The 21468-nt window shown below is 52.3% G+C and overlaps 1 protein-coding gene and 2 long non-coding RNA genes across 4 annotated transcripts; 1 reads left to right on the forward strand and 2 right to left on the reverse strand.

The window, feature by feature from the left end:
• Positions 1-79: 79 nt before the first annotated feature.
• LOC119147740 lies at positions 80-928 on the reverse strand. Its single transcript, XR_005104136.1, has 2 exons — positions 824-928; positions 80-569 (listed from the first exon to the last, which is right to left on the reverse strand). It is a non-coding gene; the product is annotated as an uncharacterized LOC119147740 (long non-coding RNA).
• A 4171-nt stretch (positions 929-5099) lies between these two features.
• Positions 5100-19762, forward strand: LOC119147739. Its single transcript, XR_005104135.1, has 5 exons — positions 5100-5249; positions 6853-7050; positions 9652-9824; positions 15381-15521; positions 16307-19762. It is a non-coding gene; the product is annotated as an uncharacterized LOC119147739 (long non-coding RNA).
• LOC119147734 lies at positions 12705-15171 on the reverse strand. Of its 2 annotated transcripts, none has more exons than XM_037387107.1 (2): positions 13809-15171; positions 12705-13691 (listed from the first exon to the last, which is right to left on the reverse strand). In XM_037387107.1, exon 2 carries the CDS (start codon positions 13667-13669, stop codon positions 12980-12982), a length of 690 nt encoding a protein of 229 aa, XP_037243004.1. In that variant the 5' UTR covers positions 13670-13691; positions 13809-15171; the 3' UTR covers positions 12705-12979. Both variants share the same exon structure in this region; 1 of them encodes a protein (XP_037243004.1).
• Positions 19763-21468: the final 1706 nt, after the last annotated feature.

The raw sequence follows: 21468 nt of genomic DNA on the forward strand, positions 1-21468 counted from the left end.
AGCCAGAGCATCGGCGGCTTGGTAGCCCCTGGGCTCGGCCACGTCAGCCCCAGGCAGTGCAGGCTGCTCAGACAGTGGGTGGCAGAAAAAGTCATTTATTCCGGCAGCGTGGCCCTGGAGAGGGGAAGGAAGGCATTGCTTTCAAGTTCTGCTTCGGCTCCACCTTGGGCTTCTCCCCTCTGCTTCACAGCCCAGTGGAGCAGCTGGCACTTTATGGCAAAGGCGAAGCATGAGGGCACGTCTTTGCCCTGGACCACTGGAAAGAGCAGTTGTCCTGCTGCTCTCCAGAGGACGCCAGCTCCTCTGGGGCTGAGGTGTCTTCTTCCCTGTTAGCCCTCAGGAAGAGAAGCCTGCAGAGCATCCTGGGGCTGGGGCTGCTGCTTCGTCTCTGCCTGAGCAGAGCCCTCGCTGGGGGTCGAGTGCCACCTCCCCCATGTCCTTGGCAGCCATAAGCACAGTAGTCATAGGTTAAACCACCCCTTACAGCCTTCGTCGTCCAAGGATGAGGAGTGTCTGAGTTGCCAGGGAGGAGACCAGGGGGCTGGTGTCTTTCATTGCGCCTTTAAGCACTGTGGGGACAAAGCAGCAGAGGTGAGGTGACAGCCCTGTGTCCCCTCCAGGCAGGGCACACTGCACCCTGTGATTGCCAGGGCCAGGAGGCAGCCAGGGGACAGGTGGCTCGGCTGGAAGCTGCTTCTCAGGAATAGCCCCCTGCAGAAACACCCCGTCCCCCCTAGGCACGCTGGGAGCAGATCCCCCCTTGCCCAGCTTCCGGGGGTAGCTCCGTGCTAGCTCCTTCCTCCTCCCCACTGCCCTCGCTCACCATGTCGGATGTACTCCATGTGCTGCTGCTCACGCACGCACCGCCCAACGAGCCCTGGAGCGACACAGTGTGTCAAGGATGCTGCTGCCGCTCAGAGACCCTTGCAGCCAGCCCACCTGGCTGCACGGTCCCCCCGGGAGGGCTGACCCGGAGTGCAGCATCAGGGAGGGGATGGATGAGCCTCCTGCCAGCCCCACCTGTGCAGGCAGGGGCAGGAGGGGGTGAAGGGGTGCCCCATAGGCCCTGTGCTGGGACACAGGTAGAGGGTGCCCAGGGCCAGGTGGCCTCCGCAGCCATCAGGGACCTGGGCACAGGCACTGTCATGTGGGGAGGCAGGGAGCGTGGCATGGGCTTGTTGTGCTCATCGTCTCCCTGCCCCTTTGCAGTGCCTTGACGTTGCAGCTAGTCCAGGCACTGCCCCCCACCAGCGCAGGGACCCTCGCGCAGCACTCCAGCTTAAGATCCCTGGCACCGGCTGCCCAGAGAGGCCTCTGGAGACATTCCAGCACCACCTGCACAGGATTTTGTGCAACCTGCTCTAGCACAGCCTGCTTTTGCAGGGCGTTGGACTAGATAATCTCCAGAGGTTCCCTCCAACCCTTGACCATTGTGTGATTCTGGGACTCCTGGCACTTTGGATGAGGAAGAAGAGGTCAGGATCTTCAGGCAACACAACACCTGACTGCCCTCCCAGTGCCTGTCCAAGAAACCTGCCAGTCCTCCCTAACAGAAGTTGGACCTCCACACGTGGGCTTGCAGATGTGCATGAGCACTGCAGGGCAACAGCCTTCTCTCTCTTCCCCATCCTCCACTGCAGGGCGAGTGCAGATGTTCTGTGGAGGAAGCACCAGCCTGCACAGGCCCTGCTGCCCTCCCTGTCATGCAGCAGCTCTTCTACCCCGGGCTCCCTCTACTGTGTCCCAGACCACTGGCCTGGTGTGATGGCAGAGCCAGTGGCACTGCCCGGCACTGCACCTTCCTGGTCCATCAGGGCAACCTGGGTGCCAGTGGGAAGCTGGGAATTGCCCTTGGCCAGGGCCTCTCCCTGGAGCTGCCAGAGCAGGAATTCCTTGTGGATGGCAGGGATGCCAAAGCATGAGGAGTTCCCCATTGGATGGCAGGGACAGGGCGTAGAGCCCCATCGATGTGCAGCCACCCCCGGCAGCCCCTCAGCCATGGCCACGGTCACACAGAACCTCACTGGGGAGCTCATCCACATCATCCAGGGCACCCTCATAGTGACCAGGCAGTACCAAAAGTTTCTGCAAGTAATGATGGCCAAGTGGCAAGAGGCGGTCTGTAGTGGGACACACACCACGCACACCACCACCCCACAGTTGTCTCCCTCCCCCCCGCCAGGAAAGAGGAGCAGCAGGAAGGAGGAGCAGCTCTAGCCAGGGCTGCTGGAGCCCAGAGGGTTTCCCCAGGGCCTTAGAGTGGAGCTGCTGGGGGCAGATGCGCACATGGAGAAGATGGCAGATGGGGACAAAGACCAAGGGGAGGACACGGGGCCAAGCAGAAGCAGCCCTGTGCAGGTGGGCAGAAGGAGCCCAATGGGGATGAGGAAGAGGAGCCCCATGACTCCAGACAGAATCAGCTCCATGGGCCTGGGCAGCACCATCCACGTGGGGCCGGGCAGGAGGACCCCAGCAGACCCCAGTCCCCGGCACCATGTCCCCGTGGGCAGGGCACGTGGGCAGGCAGCCTCAGGACCGTGCTGGGCAGGACTGTGCCTGCAGGAGGGCTGCTCCCACCTGTGGGGCTGCCCAAAGGCTTGGTGGAGATGCGACTGCCGGCTCCATTGTGTCTGTTTCTGCAAGCCCCCGTGGTGGCAGCGCTGCTCCCACAAGAGCAATGGGTTCCCCTGCCAGTGAGCAGCTGGTGGGGTGCAGGGCTGGGACCCCCCTGGCCTGCCCCATCATCTGAAATGTTAAATCTTTCCTCTATCCATGGATCTATCTGTGGAGCTCATCCATCCATCCCGCAGCTGGGGCTGCTTCACCCTCAGTGCCTGAACCCAGTGGGGATGGTCTGGCATTGGGCACTGCTGGCACCCACAGAATGGGGGGTGGGGGTGTCTGGTACCACACTGGTTGTGCTGGCAGGTGGGGACCGGGCTGGGCTGGAGAAAGGGGCCAGCAGGAACCTCATGAGGTCCAACAAGTGCCAGCTCCGGCCCCTGGGGAGGAGCAAGCCCAGGAGGAACAAGCACAGGCAGGGGCCACCTTGCTGGAAAGAAGCTTGGCAGAGAAGGTCCTGGTGGGCCCCTCAACGAGCTGCCTACTGGGCAGGGGTTCTGTGCCCCTTGCAAAGGGGGGAACTGGTATGTATTGAGACCCCACGGTGAATCCATACACCACAAACAGAAAGTCATGTTATCCCCAGGTTGGCATATTCAAATGGCTAATAAATGGGGTATAGCCTTGGTGCCTTAAACATTTTTGTCCAAACTAGATAACAGAGTTGAAACATGGGAATAAGTCCCCCCACCCCATCAGAACACTGCGCTCAGGAATTGTTCGTGAGCCATTTGTTGTGAATCGTGGAATAGAACCATGGTACACCCCAGACTTGCGAACCCTTATTCCAGGCATGTGTCCTTGTTGGGGTTTTCAGGCACCAGGGTTTAAACTGCATAACACGTTTGCAGAACAGGTTTGCAGGTTTGGAGATCCCACGTGTTATGCAAAAACTACCAATCAAGGAAACACATTGCAATATGCAGTTTTGCTTACCCACAAAACAAAACGAAATTTTGTGTGAGAAGGAAAAAAAACATGCCACGACCCATCAACGCACTCCACCGTTCAATATCCAGCCCCTCAGGGTCCTTTCTGAGCATGTTCAGATGGGAAGATGTACTTTGCACTAACTACTTCCTCAAAATTATTTACATATGCATAAGGCACTTGCATGTCACTTTGTTCCTGGGGGCCTTTCTTGGGGTCTTTAGAGATCGTTGGTGGTCAACAGCCTGGTGAACTTCAGCTGAACTTTCCTGGGGCACCTGTACTCTACGTGTGGTTATAGAACTTCATTTATTCTCTGTGCTGTGTGGTCTTGAAGGCAACACACCGTTACCCCACTACCCTCATCTATCGGTATAGCCCAGGTGCCTCAGAAAGCTGCCACCCCTTACTGAGCTTATTCAATAGGTCGAGTTAACCACTGCTTTAGCTGCAGCCTCTCCAAGTGATTCTTTATAACTTAATCCTGTCAGCGAGGAGAAGCGTCCAGCTCTCTGCCACTGAAGGCAGCAGCCTCCAGTCACCAGGCTGCTCCTTATAGGAAGCAATCCCGACTGCCTGGATCTCGCCGCTGAGAGGCTGTATTTAAAAATGAAGTGTTTTCCAGCCAGGGAAACAAGGCTGGAGCACTCATACTCTGGCTGGTGACTCTCCCAGGCAGCTGCATATTCCCAGTCCCTCAGCAGGGCAGGTGTAGCCAGAGCCCTGTCGGAGTCAGCAGAAAAACACGCTGGCCCTATTCCTGCAGGACCTACAGACGCCGGGGCGGCTCCAGGGGGCTCTGCGAGTCGGGGAGCCCGGTGCCTGTGCCCGGGGCACCTGCCAGCGCCTCTTTCCCTCCTTGGCTCTCAGCTCACACCCAGGGCTGCCCCAGCCAGGCCTGACTCCAGCTGCCCCGGGGCCTGGCACAGCAGGGGGCTGGAACCTCCCCACAGAACCCCCGGGCAGCCAGCAGGCAGCAGACACCCCTGTGCCAGCCCAAGGGGCATCCCTCGCCCCACGGCCGGCCACAGGTCCCCTCAGCCGGGCCACAGCCCCAGCACAGGCTGTGCCTGCCCAGCCCAACACGGCTGCCAGGAGGCTGAGGGTGGGCAATGGCAGCTCCCAGCATGCCCCGGGAACAACCTGGCCATGGGGCGGCCCTGGGCCTACAGCTCCCAGCATGCCCCGGGAACAACCCGGCCATGGGGCAGCCCCGGGCCTACAGCTCCCAGCATGCCCCGGGAACAACCTGGCCATGGGGTGGCCCCGGGCCTACAGCTCCCAGCATGCCCCGGGAACAACCTGGCCATGGGGCGGCCCCGGGCCTACAGCTCCCAGCATGCCCCGGGAACAACCTGGCCATGGGGCGGCCCCGGGCCTACAGCTCCCAGCATGCCCCGGGAACAACCTGGCCATGGGGCGGCCCCGGGCCTACAGCTCCCAGCATGCCCCGGGAACAACCTGGCCATGGGGCAGCCCCGGGCCTACAGCTCCCAGCATGCCCCGGGGCACACCTTCTCCCAGCAGGCCATGGGACATCGCTGCCCTGCAGTCGGGCCCTGGGGGGACACCAGCCCCCCGCCCGGGCCCTGTAGGCCCCATGGCCCCTGCCTGGAGCTGCCCGAGCACAGGCCCCGGCCCCGGAGCCCCCGTGGGGCAGGGACAAGGGGAAGAGAGGCACCGAGCGGCAGGGAGAGGTGGGTTGAGGCGGAGGGGTTGCCGGAGAGGGACAGGAGGCGGCCAGAGGGGCAGGGGGAGCGGGAGGGGATGGGCAGGGATGGAGAAAGGACAGGGACTGGCGAGGAGCGGGATGGAGCGGGACAGAGACAGAGGTGCAGGGGGTGCCGCAGAGAATGCAGGATCAGCAGCAGGAGAGAGGGCTAGGGAGTGGAGCGGGGGAGCGGGAAGGGGGACAGAGGCACAGACCAGCACAGGCAGGGTGAGGGGACAGGATCTGTGAGCGGCTTGTGACTTTGGCAGTGGGCAGCAAAGCTGCTTCTGTGGGTCTTTCCTTTCCCCCTCTGCCCTTATCCCCTCCCCACCCTTCCCCTCGGTGAGGCTATGTCTGTGGTGTGCCTGCTCTGGTGAAAGGAGCTCCTGCACCAGCCTGAGGGCAAAAGAAGAGGGGCAAGGAGCGAGCGGTCGCAGTCCTTAGTTTGCAGGTTTAATGTATCGGCCCTGTTCAGAAAACACAGCGTGTCTGTGTGTCAGTGGTGCCGGCAGATTTTTATTCTTTATAGCAATTTCTTTAAATACCGGGCTTCATGCAGAAGGTTCACACGGTGCTGTGCTTGTAGTAAACGGAATTGCTTTTATGCATGCTGCAGTCTGGAGGTGGCAAGTGCCAGGTTAGAGATGAAGATGGAAATGAAAGCAAGTGACGCACACGCAGTGGTGATCCTGCCACAAGCATGCTGTGTATTGACCTGGGAGAACGCTGCAGGGACTCTCAGAAGTCAAGGTTTTCAGTGCTGTTTCTGTGTTTGATACCCAAGGGATGGTTTCCCTCTGCATGCGTTTCTGGGCAGGCGTGTGCATGGAACATAGGTGTGTCTCTATGGTGCGGTAAGTGGGACTGCTGGTAGCTTTTCATTTCATTCCAACTCAAAAGTAAAGAAAGATTGTACCTGCAAAAGAATTCAAACGGCCGTCTTTGTTTCCCAGAGCGAGCATACAAGCATGGGGGAGCGGTTTACAGGTTCAGAACTTCAGCCAGCTCTGGATGGTAAACTCTCAGGTGCGGCGAATGAAGAGACGGGACGCAGCTTGATGCAAGCAAATGTCAATTTATTGTACAGAAGCACGAGTTTTTATACACTTTCAGAAGCTGCGCGTTTTAAACAGATTGCTTCTTGAAGCTAAGCCTTGCATACTAGGCAATCCCTGATTGGTGGTTAACTACCAGCAATTAACCGCAAGGTGTTACCTTTCCTTGGCGCCATCCATCTCCCACTCCCCTGTGCTCTGTAAACATGCCTCATCATGTTAATTGTCTAGACAAGCTCGAGCACATTCCCCTCAGCTAACTGATTGCCACGCGTGGTCCTAGTTTCCAGCCCGCTCCTGCACTCAGGAGAGGAAAGAGAAGCCCCACTTTTTTAACTACAGCTCTGCTTCCCTTAATGTGTCTTCTTGTTAGATTGTGTCGGTAGTCAGATTAAAAGCACATGATTAAACTGTGCTTCTTTATGAAGATATTTGAGGGTAATTTACTGTCTTCAATCCTCTTACGAGTGGGGCACTCTGTTGCCCTGTGGGCAGTACAGTGTCGTGACTGGTAATTTTCCTTTTCTTGCCTAGTGTACGGATGCATTTATGAAGGCAAGCGTTGGGTCTTATTGGCGCCGCACAAGAAACCAACGTGTGAAACCCAGACATTCACTGTTAGAAACAGGAAGAAGCTGTGGGCCCTTGCTTCAGATTCTGCAAAAGATGTACCAAGGCTGAGGAAATTGGCAAAAAGGGAAGAAATGCCGTAGCATAACTTTGGGATGGCAGGTGAGGTTTCCATCAGTCTTCCTCAAACGTAGCAGCCTCATTTGGTTTGCGGATGTGGTGTTGAACTCAAACTGCGAGACTAGTTTCCTTTATTGTGGGTGGTACTGTAGCACACGTACCTTTCATGTCCCAAGTGAAGTTGCCAAGGCTCTAGTTAAACTTCTGCAGAACCACCTCAAATTTTCCATAGTGCGTGATTTCCTTCAACAGTCAAGTCCAGGTCTGTGGCATACAATAACCCCTACCCCATTTGGGATCTGGATGTGGTTGATTTTTAATTCAGACTTATCTGCTGTTAGAGATGTTCGGGTTTTGGTCCAAATAGGGAAATGCTGATTGTTTCATTCTTTTGCTTTTTCATAGTGTTGTTCCATGTTTAGTCATTTGTTCCTTACAAAAATAATGTATGGGTGACTATGGAGCTGGAGGTGTTTACGTTCTTGTGGCTGAATGTAGCAGTGGAGCTATCTTGCTGTATTTAAATCAAGAGGAGCATAATGTAACTTCACTTAAAATCTGGTCTTGGTAGGCAGATCCTACCCTGATAAGCATTTAAAACAAAAAATATCAAAAAAAAATCAAATCTGTGACAAGGTATAGGTGGAGCACCTGAACTGGTGCAAGGCAGCAATTCTCTCGCTGATATCCACACATTGCAGAGCTGTTGCCATCATGACCTTGAAATAGTGAGCCATTAATGTTACCTACTAGCAGCTTGTGAACCTAACAGTCAAGGTAGAAAATAATTTCCCACTGCCACCTTTTTTTAATTTTCTTGTATGTTTTAAAGTTTCTGATTTGATACTTTCTGATGTATTTGAAACCTGTGTCATATCCTACAAAGTTTGTGACAAGTGTGTGGCAGATGGGACTTTTCTGCTTGGAGAGGTGGTAAGATGGAGAGTGGAGAATGGTTTTATGGCACAAGTGTAGAAGTATAACAAGGGATTAAGAGGCTTGTGTACCTTGCTGCCAGTTCAGTGGCATGAGAATTCCTGTAATGACAGATTCCTTCTGGCTCTGAAGGAATGAACGTGCCAGCCTGCTGAGTTTCCACCCAGAGCAACACTAGCAACAGATGTCGTTCCCAAATGGTGAGGTGGTTGTAAGCTTCATCAGTAGTAGAAGCTGTGGAGAAAGTCACGAATCATCTGCCGTTCTGCAAGTCAAGTGCTTGGCTCTTTTGTCACTAGTGTTGATTTAAGGGTGCATTGCTTATAAATAGCACTTGACCTTTGTAATTCTTCATACTGCTAAGTTCTGGGTGCCATCAGAGAACCACTGTGCTGTGAAGGCCCTGTAAACATACGGCGATGTTTGTGTTTATCCATTTTGCCTTCCCTTAGATGATGTTATTTTGTCATTTGAAACCTTAGTGGCAGGATTTGGGGCTTTATCCTGATCAGCCATCTAAGGGCCAGCTCTCAGCTGCAGCTGCAGCATAAGTATTCAGGTGGTTTGAGCACCAAATGAAACTTCCACTTGGCTGTCATTTTGGCTTTTCCCTTCCTCTTAATTTTCATATTTTAATTAAGAGTTTTAAGTATTTGGCTTCCTTACAGAAAAAAACCCCAGTGCTATCCTTGTCCTGTTATGATAAGGCCCTAATCTGGAGGGCAGAAAGCTGAGACCACCAGGAAGATGTTGAGAGGAAGGGGAAGAATGTTAGAGCCATGAGCTGGGTGTTCTGAGATCTGAGGAGATGGAAAAGGTGCCTCCCAGGTAGCTAAAGGGAAGCACAGGAGAGCAGCTGGGAGCCAGAAGTGTGGTGTGGGCATACGGAAGTGCTACGCTGTGGTGTGTTAGGCAAATTATTTTTAGGAACTTCCACATTTGTTGTCATTTCCCAGGCTCCTGAGGTGCAGGAATGCTGGAGGCAAGAAGCTGCCAGCATCAACTACGTGGAGAACGAACACCTCTATCTCCATTTCACTTTCCTCACTTCTGTGTTGCGGTGGCAGGGCAGTACAGACCCTGACCCGGACCCGGACCCTGACCCTGACCCTGCGAGTACGCAGGCAGCTTGTGTGGCCAGTGCCGGTGTGGTTCTGGCACAGAGGATCAAGCTCTTCATGCTTCAGAGCTGTCAGGCTGACACTCTTCAGCACTCAATGAAGCTCTAAATTACAGCTGAAGGAAGACAGAAGTTTTGCTTCAGAGCTTGATAATGTCGTTCTGATCCATCCTTTTGCTTGTTCAGTGGCTACAGAAGGGAACCACTGCCTTGGTGGGAGCATCCATTGAGTTCTTCATGTGTGATATTAGAGGATCATTGTGTCTGTTTATGCATGAGACCATTACAGTAGGTGTTTTGAAGATGTTCACGTGTGGTACATAAAACCTTTGCCAGTAAAACAGTAAATCCACGCAGTGGGGTCTAAAGCACACAGATCCAGTGCGATCCTCCAAAGAGCTTTGAAAGTGTCTCCCCAAGGGTACAGACCTGGCTGTTGGTGATTCTGTTGACCTGCCTTTTATAGCAGGTTGCTTGGAGAAGTTGCTATGTCAGAAGTCTTCTTCTGGGGGCCGAATGCTGCAAATGGTAGGAAGTTTAAGGAAGCAAATGAGTAACCTTCAGACTTGATTTTACTCTTTTAACAGATTGTACACAAATGGGAGGCCTGAGCAGGCTGCCTTTAGCAGGGGAACATGACCTGACTGCACAGGAGGCAAGGAACTCTCTTCTCTCGCTGACCATGAGCCCTCAGTTTCAAGGCAGATGTGAAGAGGAATATTTGACCCGTGGGAAATGCAACTTCAGATACGTAACCCAGGTGGGACTGCCATGTGAGCCCTGTGATAGGAGCCGTGTATCCCAACCGTGAACGTAGAGGTTGGGCCCAGTTTTTAGCTTGGTTCAATATGAACTCTGCTGACTGGTTCTGTGATCAAGAGCAGGCAAGTCTGCCCCCTGAGAGGATGTTGTCGTGGGTGGAAGGGTTGAAGTGCAGTGACTGCGTCAACAGACAGGTGGTTTGAAAAGTCTTTTGGGCAAGGATCTGGTACGCTGGTGTAATGCCTTTTCCCTTTACAAAGGTGTCCAGTAAACACAAGTGTTCCTGCATGTGTCCAGTAGCGCAGAGACCTCTGTACTTTCTTTGGACTGATTGTTGTGTAAGATCTGGGGGTTTGGGGACAGTTCTGAAAATTGTTCAGAAGGTGTCTTGAATGTTGGGTGAAATGGGTCATCACTTCCATAAACCTCTAGCCTGTAAAGAAGAGCCATGGATGTAAGGAGATTTTCTTTTTTTCTCTCTTTATTGTTACTGGGAGGAAAAGCAGTGATTAACTATTGACCTGTGATACCCCCAGGTGCAGACTGTGCAGTGCATTTGAGGTGGATCACTCCTGTACTGCCAGGACTGAGCCCAGACTCCTCAATGCTTTGCACACTGGCAGTGGAAGTCCTTGTGCAGCTGTGGGTACTGGCTTTCTGTGCTGTAGCGTGAAAACACTGGGGTTAAGTTTGCAGAGAAGTAGGAAAAAATTGATTATTTTGTGCTAGGAAGAGAATGTCCTGTAGTTTTCAAGCTTTGAATGTCTCCACTTGGAATTTAAAAACAGCTTTTAACTCTGCTGCTATGTTTCAATGAGAGGGAAGGTGTCTGGTTGTCACAGATGATGCATGCCATCAAGAAGGATCTTTGCTTTCTGAGTTGAGCTTTCTTTGCTTGCCGTGGAAAGTGCCTTAAGCTGTACGATTTCAGATGGCAGTGAAGGAATTACATCGACATGGGGATTTAGAGACAAATCCAAAAGTATGTTGCCCTATCGTTTCAAAATATGAACTTTCTAAACAGGATTTGCTGGGTTTTGAGCAGCAGACCCATTTCACATGTGCCTACATAAACCCCATTTTCTCAGACAGACACATGCATTATGGTTTGTGATGCAATATTTACTTGACCCGTAAGCCGTACTGTGCTGTGCTCTTCTGGGCTTGTCGTAGTCCTTTGAAACGCAGCCCTGCGCATCAAAGGGGCAAGCTGTGTCATCTGCTTTCCCCCACAACATAGAGCAATGTAACTGTCCTAAGTGCAGGCTGAACAAAACTAGTTGAGGGATTTGTGGGCTGCTGTTCAAATCATGGTGGGCCAGGAATCAGCCCATGCTTACTAAGAAGTTTAATTGTCCTATGCCACCTGAGAGGCAGGACAGTGTCAGGGCATTTTCCCAGGGAATAAAACTGGATGTGTCTGCTTCTCTCCAAGGGTCCCCTATGTAAAAAACATCCTTCAGCACCATCTGGGTGCTTGGTGTTCTCAAAAGGACCCAAAGGGATGAAGTTCACTCCTCCTGCCTGCGTAACAGCAGGAATTATGTCTGCAGCTGTGCTTCTGCGCACTTCGAGACTGCCTCCGTTTCTTTGCTTAGCCAACCAGAGAAAAAAGCCAAAAAACCCTAAGCTGAGTTGGCAAGTGTCTTGCTGTCCTCTCTGAAGGAAGTAAATTACCATCATCCTGCAGCTTGCCAAACGTGCACCAAGTGTGAAGAAGAACATGACGTGCACTGTCCTAAGCTCTCAGCAGGTCAGGTTTTGCTGTCCTCTGGAAACTGTCTAGCTCTTCAGTTTTTCTCCACAAAGGACACATTGTTTGGAGTAGTGATGAGGTGGCCCCCAGATGCCCCAGCTTTGTTTCTAAGTGCTATTGAAGTATTTTGCCTCCTGAAGAGACTGTGTTCCTCATGAGGAACGGTTACTTCGAAATAAAGTGACCCCCTTTCTGTCTAAAGGGGTCGAGCTTGAGACTGTGGAGGTGGAGGTGCTTGGTGAGGGAGGCAGTCAGGCAGGGCCAGTCTGGGGTGCGCAGCTGCGCAGGGCAGTGACGGCACCCATGTGCCTGGCGAATGCTTCTCTCGCAGTGTCGCAGGGAGAAGGTGTGAGGGTGCTGGGAGAGAGCCGGCGCCCCTGGGAATGACAGCAGCTAAAGGTGAGGGCTGGCTGCGTGGGCAGCAAAGGGTGAGCCAGCCACTCCCTTTGCAAATGCAGTGGAGAGGGAGGGAGCCCCTCCATCAGCGCAGCAACGTCTGCTGGGGCAGGGCCGGAGGCACCGGCACCCAGGGCAGGGCTGGCAGGGGGTCTGAGAGAGCCACTCCGCCACCGCCTTGCTTACTGACCCTGTGGGGAAATCGCTTTGGGGGCAGCGATTAAAAAGTGCGTGCAAAGTTTTTAGGTCCAATTGGAACACTGAGAAGGGGTTCGGGGCCTTTCTCAGAGCGCCACACGTTGCATAGTCATGTGTCATACACAGGTTTGGTGGCTGGTTTCTCGCTTCTAATGCAAACGCGTACGCATCCTCAGTAGCACTGCTGAAGGGTTTTACGGACTACGCATGCTCCCCAAGTGGGATTTTGGCCTCTTTGGGGCAGAACTATTTCAGTTAGAGGTCCCCATCTCCCACTGCCACCATTATCTTTGTCCTATTTTAAACTCATTTTCTGTTGATGTCAGTGGATCCCAAGACCTGATCAGCTTGTGTTCTCTTGCAGCCAGAACTTTCCTCATTGGAAGTCTTCTTCCTGCGCAACTTAGATAACGGTGCTCTTTTCACTACCTGCTCTTTGTGTATCACGCCTGCCAAGGCTGCCTCCCTTGATGAGAAGTCCCTTCATTTGTAAATACTTTAGAGAGTGGGTCAGCTCGGTGGAGGTGTCGCCTCGACAGAGGGGAAGGTGGAGCGTCAGATCTCTGCATGTGGCAGGGGCTGCATTAACCCTCATCTCCCGCTGCGTGAATGACCGCAGGCAGAGGCACTGTGCAAGGAACATCAAACCTTTAATGAATTAAGACAGACAGATCTGGTAGAGGGCCGGGGCTGCAGTGGGCAGGTGCAGGTCACACGTCAGAGGGATCTGTGCTCCACACCTTCTCTATCAATATATCAACGGCGACTGGGGCAGCGTGGAGCACCTTGTCTCCTGGTGTTCCTCAGGGTTCTGGCTCGCTTGGTGGGCACGTAGTCGCTATTGGATGGCCTCTGCTTGCTGCTGCCCCCCTGCTCCCACTACAGCCCACCGCCGTGGCATCCCTGTGTGGCTTCCCCTCCCAGAGGGTTTTGGAGCTTTTTGGCACCGGGCACACCACCATCTTCTTCCTCTTCTTGGGTGGCATGCTGCCCCATGGGGACATCTCTGGCATCCCGAGGGTGTCAGCCAATGTGGGGCGCTTGGCCTGTTTACCAGCAGCCTTGCCTGATCTGGGCACCACCCGGCAGGAGGAGATGCCCGGTGGTGGTGGCAAGTGGGTCAGAATGACCCGGGGCTGCCTCCGCAGCACCTCCTCCACCAGCTGGGCCATGCGGGGCGGATGATGCTGGGGTGCAGTCGGGGGGCTGGCCAGGGGACTATTCAGCAGGATCTGCTGAGGACCCTCTGGGAGACCCTGGTGGGCACCCTCTGAGCATCCCTTCAAGGGGCTCTCCTCTGAAGTGTCCATAGGACCCTCCTGAGAGGGCTCCATGGGGCTCTCTGGCAGCCGGGTGGGGAAGACCGCTGCCAGCCCACCCTGCTTGCCTTTGGCGTCCAGCAAGGGGGATGTTGCCACCCTCTGCCAGGAGGGGTTGGTGTCCTCCTGCATTGCGGCCACCACTTGGTCCTCGGGACAGTTGCCCTCCATCATGCACTCCAAGAGGTCAGGGATCCTGTTGAGGGTGGTGGTCAAGACAGGGACATCAGGGACACCACGGTCGGTGTCCTCGCTGTCCCCCAGCCCTGCCACCAGCGATTGCTCCTTGGAGCAGCCACCCTTTGCCACGTACTCTGAGAACTCCGGGAACTTGTTGAGGAGGGTGGTCAAGCAGGAGCCGCTGAGAACTTCAGGGAGCTCCAGGATGCTGTCGAGCCAGGCGAGCGGGTCACTGCTGTCTGTGGTGGTCGAATGCTCATCCTGAAACTGCAGATTGTCCTCTGCCAGCTCAGGGAAGGCCTCGTTGAAGGCATCTGGCCCCAGCTCGGGCAGGTCCAGGAGATTCTCTGGGCTTGACGGGGTGGTCACCACTTCTGAAAAAGCAAACGAAGCCAAGCCACCCCCAGGGTGATGCAAGCCTTCCTTGGTGCAGGTCACCCCCTATGGGCTCTGCCACCCTGCAGACCTCACCTTGGTGCTTGGTCCTGCTTCTGCCAGAGAGCATATCCAGGGCGGGCTGGCAGGGGGTGGCAGCAGGGACGCCATCCTCACTGGCCACCACGTCGTTGTTAAAGGCCTCCAGCAGCTTCTGGGCGCTGCCAGGATGGGTGCGGAGCACAGGGGAGACCTGCACGCAATGCTGAGCCGCAGGGTGTTGGGGTGGCAGGGGCCCAGCATGGGCAGGGACGTTCAGCACAGTGCAGCCCGTAGGGTAGAGGGGCTGTCCCTGGCCCACGTCCCATGGGCCCAGCCCCACTGGCTGGTGGGACACAAGTGTCCCCATCACCACTTGCTGTCCCCGGCCATAGGCAGGGGGACAAGGAGCAGGCAGAGGGGGCAGCTGCACACCGCTGGGGAGCTGCAGCACGTGTGGCAGCTGCACGACCTGCCCCGAGTCCCCCAGGGGCCCCTGCACCCCCTGCCAGGTTGCCAGGGCGGGCTGGTGGGTGACAATGTGGAGCTGGGAAGGCCGAACGGTGATCAGCAGCCCCGGGACAGAGGGCAGCACACCAGCAGTGACCGGTGGCGGCATGGTCAGGGTGGTGAAGCTCATGCCGGGCACCTCTGGTCCTGTCGGCAGCTGGAGGGGGAACCTCTCTGTGGGCAGAAGCGAAGGGGGGTGATGGGGTGAGATGCTGGCCGGCACAGCTGGTTGGGGGTTACCCGAAGGGCAGGAGCACCACGAGGAGCGTGCTGCTCTGTGCCGCGGCAGTTGGCCAGTGTGGCGTTTGTTGGGGCAAACAGTGTTCTGGGGTTCCGTCTCCATGGCGATCATTATGCCAGCACCCGGGTCAGCCAGCATTGTGACGGTTTGACTTTTAATGACAGAACAACTTCCCAACTCAATGGTTTCCCATCCTGCTGATGCTTTCCTGCCCTCAGCGCTGATTTCCCACCCCCACCATAGTTTCCCATCACAACTGTTTTTTGGGTTGGGAGTTGAGTTTCATGTCAAAGGGGAGTTTTCACCTAAATTTCTGTTGATGTCAGTGGATCCCAAGACCTGATCAGCTTGTATTCTCTTGCAGCCAGAACTTTCCTCATTGGAAGTCTTTTTGTATTTTTGTCCCATTCAATACCTTGTCTGTGTGATTTGCCTTTAGTCTGTCCTGTGCTTTCCTGCTAAAGATTTATAGGCTTCAGTCTTCTGATACTGCTCCAGCTCCCGCATCTAATGCTCCTTATCTCTATCTGCTCCATCAAGGTGTTGCTGAAACAAAGAAGTCCAAGAGTACCAGGGAGTTGCCTCCCCTTCAGGAGGAAGGGAAGAAAAACAACTTGCCAGATGAAGTGCTGATCCATTTCACCTATGCAAACAGGAAAGGAGTGAAGAAACAATGAGAATGTACGTGAGATGCAAAGACGCAGGATTTCCGGATAATATTGCTGTATTCTGGTGTGTCGTGTCCGTGTCTCCCCACCCTCCCGCCTTTCCCTTTTTTTTTTTAAATTCAAATCACTATTCTGTTAACTCTTTTTTTTTTAGATCAAGCTTTAACGTTCAGATCTGTAACAGCAGGGTTCCAATACGCCCTTGGTTTTTTGCCCCACAGAAAAAAATGCACTACCATTCTACAACCACACACTTTTCCCATCTGAGAGGCGAACAAAACATCATGGCTATTGGAAAAGAGTAGCATAAAGATAAAAGAGCCTAGGTGATATCAATTTAAGCTATCTGCGTTTAGGTTAAAAGAAAACTTCAGGCTAGGAAGAAAAAAATATTTCACACGTGCATAATAGAATGAGCTTAACTGGAGAACTCTTTAGGGGGACCAATGAACTGAAAACCATTTAAGGGGTGGTCACAGCACTTGCTAAAGGGATCCTTTCCAGAAAAAAAAAAAGTTGTTGAGCAAGTTTTTCATCCAATGAGTTTAAAATTCAATGGAAGTAAGTACTCAATCTGAGTGAACATTAGTCACCGGGCATGCCTTTTTATTTTCATTACGTCATCACAAGAATACATGCAATAGTTATAAATTTCATGCATTTGCAAACCTGTTTTGATGCTGCTGAGGACACAGTTAACATTCTAGATTGGGGTGCAAATTTAGTGATGCTGGGTTTGCGTTTCTGTTGGACACTGTATTCTTCCAGAAGACATTAATTCTTCTCTTCTGTCTCCAGCAATGTGCTGCTGACAGAGTACAGTAACTGAGTCAAAAACAACACAAGTTTTTCCTCAGCTTGTGTCTTGGATGGATTGTTTTGAATCAGTAAGGAGGAGTTCTACTCTACTACCTGTAAGTAGGTGTCCTAGGTTTTCTAGCACAGATCTATACAGTTCTTTAAATATTTCTTTATATTTTTATATATATATATTTCTTACAAAACTTAAACAAGAATGATTTTTAGGGTGTCTGCTCTATGACTACAGTAACGGTCTTTTTCGAGAGGAGACTCACTATTTGGTCAGCTCAACCAGTCCTTATTTCAGTCAATTCCAGTCAGCTCAGCGGTCCTTATGCTCACCAAACACACCAAGAAGTAGCAGGACTACAAGGCTGGAACAGGGGAAACGCGAGACTTGCCCTTCAACTGTTGTATCGGACAACTAGTTTGCTGTTGCTGCAGCTCAGACACTTTTCCCCTGGGTTGCGGGACACTCACCCACACACAGTAGTATACTATGACTCCACCACTTGCTTCAGGAGAACGACTTCATATTCGCTAGCTAACCAAAACCAGGCTTACTCAGCTTCAACAAGAATGTTGGTCTGTTGTATTAGAGATGGGGGCTCCCAAGCAGCAGCGGCCTTCAGTGCCACAGTCAAAAAGCACAGGAGAAAACGAAGGGAAGGAAGTACTCAGCAGCCTTTCCCTGACCTGCTATAGGCTAGACTCACCATTTTACTCAAGAAATGCCCTGGGGCTTTAAAAAGCAGCACACAGAATAGAGATTTGAACTCGATCTCCTTCTTCCTAGAATAAAATAAAAAAAAAAAATCTGTCCCAGGCATGATAAGAATATGTTAAGGGCAAGGGGTAGAGGGGCAGAATGTCTTACTCTCTTCCCCCCCTCTCCCAGCAGACAGCAACATCATTCTCGCTACAGATGTGTTACCAAATCAACGGCTTTACCTTTGACACACATCCTCAGTTATGGTTAACATGCTATGGCTATGCAGCATTTTATAATATCTCTGTATAAGTTACATTCTACAAGCTTAGTGAAAAGTGACAAAAGGAACCCTTGTTTTTTGCATCATCCCACTTTTCATCCAGCCATCATAAAAACTTTTAAGCATTTAGTCCTTGAAGTATTTTCAAAAGCTTAAATGTCCTGATAAATTCATGTGATGCCATCAAGTTGCACTGTGACTTAACTACTGCTTTGCTGTAATCTCCCCCTGGCAATGAGGCACGGATGGCCCATTAGCAATTACAAGGTGCTCTCTGGAAGGCCTTCAAGAAGGAGACCCAACACTGCCTGGGTCTTCATTCACCTATCAGAGCCTGCAGAAGGACACAGCAGTCCCAATTAGAAGGCATTACATGATGACTGAAAGGTGGGAAAAACCCTTTTCCTGATGTAATGTGTGTAGAAAGTAGAACATGTAACTCTTACTGTCCCACCCATCGTACGGATCTCAGCTTGCTTTCTAGGGCTAGCAATGCTTTAAAACACTGTCTAAAAGTTTATTCACGTTAACCATCTCCTCCTTCAGTAACCTGTCCTTTCAGGTCTGCTTGTCTTAAGAGTGAGACACCAGATGTTTATATACATGGATGAGTTTGTAAAATAAACAGATCTGCAAAATCCTTGCAGAAGCTGTGACATCCTGCTGAGTTCTCCTCAGCCACAGTGAATAAATGCCTGCCCCATCCTTCCAGTGACTTTGGCCTTGGGAACTGGTGGGTCTCAGCTGTGTCGGAGTTAGGTACAACAGAGTTACACCCCGCTGAATCACATCAACCCTGGGATGTCTCACCAGAGCAATCCCACCTGTTCTGCCTGGATTCTGGTACTGTCTAGAGGATACAGTTCTCCTCAAGTCACACCAGGATGAGATGCTACAGCCCTACCAGGGTGCATTATTTGAACGCTGGAGGACCTGCACACCTTACTTTGAGATATATTCCTAACCACAACTTTAATCAAAAGCCTCTGTTAACTTCCTCACTAAACAACATTCCCATTTAACAGTAGTCATAATCCAACAAGGAAAAGGGAGTTTAATGGTACCCGCTGCTCCACAGGAGGCAGTTTACTCCATTCATTGCCCAGCATCCTGGTGATGTGAAACATTTGAACATTTGAAAGATGGACAACAGGCTGTGCTACACACCTGGGCTCCTCGTTCTTGTCTCCTTGGATTTCCTCAGTTGCCCACCCCTGAGAGCTCTCCAACTTTATCCTCTTCCTGCCTGGCTGCCCACCCCTCCCCTCTTCACAGCCGGGTTTTTGCTTTCTGTTTTCTCGTGAGAAGCCTGGCAACCTTTCCATTCAAGAGTACTGTTAGACAGGTAAAGCCACAATGAACTTGAACCAGCTCTGCTCTTAATCAAAGCTAGCTCATCTTCCCTTCTCTCCTCAGAGGAGTTCTTCAGGTGTTTGCACTCTGGAGTGACTGGAGGCACCTGCACTGGAAATGTGGAAGTGAACAGGTGGCAAGGACCGACCTGCCCAATGGCTACCTTAGCTCTGAAAGGCAGGTCCCTTGGATGGGTTTGCTCAGTCAGCTGAGCCAGTTCTGGCTGGATCACCGCACAAAGTGCCACGGCCAACCCGCATCAGCCTTACTCTGCACTTGGGCAAGGTGGATGACCTTGCTCATCCCTGCGGCAGCAGGGCCACTTTCAGCAGGTGGAGGCCTTTGTCAGCACGCTGGTTTTGGACCTCACATACCTCTGTGGTTTCTGCTTCTGCCCCCGGGGCTGGCAACTCCTCAGCTGATGTGCTGGCCAGACCAGCCACCTCCTCTCCAAAGAGTTCCTTGTGGTGCTGTGTCATCTGCACACAAGCAACCACCGTTGGTTTCCACCTAGGTGGCTGAAAAGTGGCCTGAGCAGCCTTTCGCACTCCTGACCCTCGCTTCTGCGCAGAAAGCTGCAGCTGTGGGGCTGCTCTGCCCAGCAGCTCCCCCACAAGCGTTTGCTCAGGAGAGGCAGCAGCCAGGTACCTCTGGGCAGCAACGCTCCGGTGGGGACGGAAGGCTGTAGCGGGCTGGTAAACAGAGCGTAGCTTCCCCATCACCTGCCCCAGGACGTCCAGGGGGAGCGTGTGCCCGTCGGGTGGGCTGAGGAGGTTTGGCCCCATGCAGGTGGCCAGGTTGCCGGTCGTAGAATAAATAGCCACAACAGCTGAACTCTCCTGATTTACTCTTCTTTTTCTTTGCCCTAGAGTGCACTGCACTATCTTAAAGTGATGCGCCACAGGGATACACCACAGACTCCCCTCCCCTTATTCCAGCGTGACTCATCCAACATCTGGCTTGCTGGGAAAAGCTGTTTTAAAAGCCATTTTTTAAAAATCCCTAGGATGGAACGCACTAACATTTTTTAAAAGGCAAAGAACAGCAGGGCGTAAGGTCTACTCTAACAGACTAGCAGTCACTTTTGATTAGGGTATGCAACGGAAATAGGCTTTAGGTTACCAGATAGATCATTCACTTCTCCAGAATTTGATACATGGCTCTCATCAGAGCTGCTCTAGAGAAACGGATCTCTTAATTCCCATGTAAACTCCAGGCAAACAGTAGCAAAGCACTAATGTCCTGAAAATAAGTTTTCATGATTTGATTTTTTTTTTCTTCTGTACCTTATGTAGCTCATTTTTCTTTTATGTAGGAGACCTGTGAGGCTGGGAGGGAAGGCTATGGGTAGGAGGGTTATTTACATACCAAAGGAAGATAAAATAAATACCTAAGTAAAGGTAAGCTTAACTATTCTGAGTCGGAGCTGTTCAGATGTTGGCCTGAACTTTTAGTGAAATGGATTTGCTTGTGCTTTTCTTTCCTAGTTCATGTGTGGGTACAGGAGAGAAGGCAGCAGGCATACACACGAGATAAAGCCCCTTTTTATTACCAGCCATAAAGGTGCCTCCTGGCTGGGAGCCTGATAAGGACCCCGTATTTCAGTTCTTGATTCCTTATATGCAATCTTAAGGCTGCTCACCTATTCACCTTCACAGTCTATTAGTTTTGGCCACGAGATTGCCTGTTGCCATTCACTTTTGAGTATGTGTTCACATGAACCCCCTGTGCAAGGACACTTTATGCATATTTGTTAGCTGAGTTTGCACTATGTTGTTGCAACTTTACCCCGTTCAGCTGGTTTCTGTCTGGTTTCATCTAACAATAAACCCACTTGTATAGGCAAGGTCAGTCGATCGGGTCCTCTGGTGTCTGTCTTTGAAGCATCTTCACACAGGAGCTTTTTCTTATGTACCGCAATCTGCTGATCAGCTTTTCACCAAGGCTAGTTCAAAGCCTGCACAGCAGGATGCAACTGCTGCCTGACAAGTTTTCTTCATATCCCACCGGAGCTCGATGGTGATAACACCATTTCTAGCTTTCCGTGGGAGCGAGGGAGGAGCACAGCTCTTGTATCACAGCTTGGCGTGGTCTGGGAAGGCAAAGTGAAGAGCAGGTGGGAGTCACAGACACTTCTGTCCAGGGCTGTGAGCTGTGCAAATGCCAGCAGAAAGCTTTGGAAAGGTTTTTCACATGCTATAAAGAGTGTTATTCCGCTAACTGTTAGTGTGAGTCCTTTGTGGGCGCTAGTGGTTACCAGCAGCAGGTAACACATTTAAACAAAGTGGGCAGACCCACTGGGGGGTCCCCTAATGCTGCTGGCATGTTTCCCTGAGCAAGTCAGTCGAATTGCCCTCTGATCCAGTGGGACTGTTCAGTGAAGGGTCCCTGTAACGGGACACTGGCAGACTGGTCAGGCACAAGGGTCTGGGCTTTCCTGTGACACTATAGACAGATCAAACACCTGGGCTTGAGAGGATTTCCACACACACCCTCCTTTTTCACGTGACACTTATACTCTTCGTCCCCTTCCTCCCCCTCCTGCCATTCACCAGTTCCTCCTGTTTGTCCTCCTGTTCATTCTCTGTGATGGTGTCATCAGAACCTGGTCGATTGGGTGCCTGGGACTCCGTGGTAGATAAAGGGATTCCCCATTTAGAAGCAGGTTTGCGTATGCCCTTTCCTGATGTCAACGAGAGAAAAATGACAGGTGGACAAGTGGGGGTTTTAAAGGGTGCCTGGGTTGGAGAGAGCAAGAAACTGAGCTCATTCCACCGGGCATCCAGTGGGTACCTGCCCCTTATTAAAGTGTCA

Source organism: Falco rusticolus, chromosome 4 (assembly GCF_015220075.1).
Source record: "Falco rusticolus isolate bFalRus1 chromosome 4, bFalRus1.pri, whole genome shotgun sequence".
NCBI classification, from domain to species: Eukaryota; Metazoa; Chordata; class Aves; order Falconiformes; family Falconidae; genus Falco; species Falco rusticolus.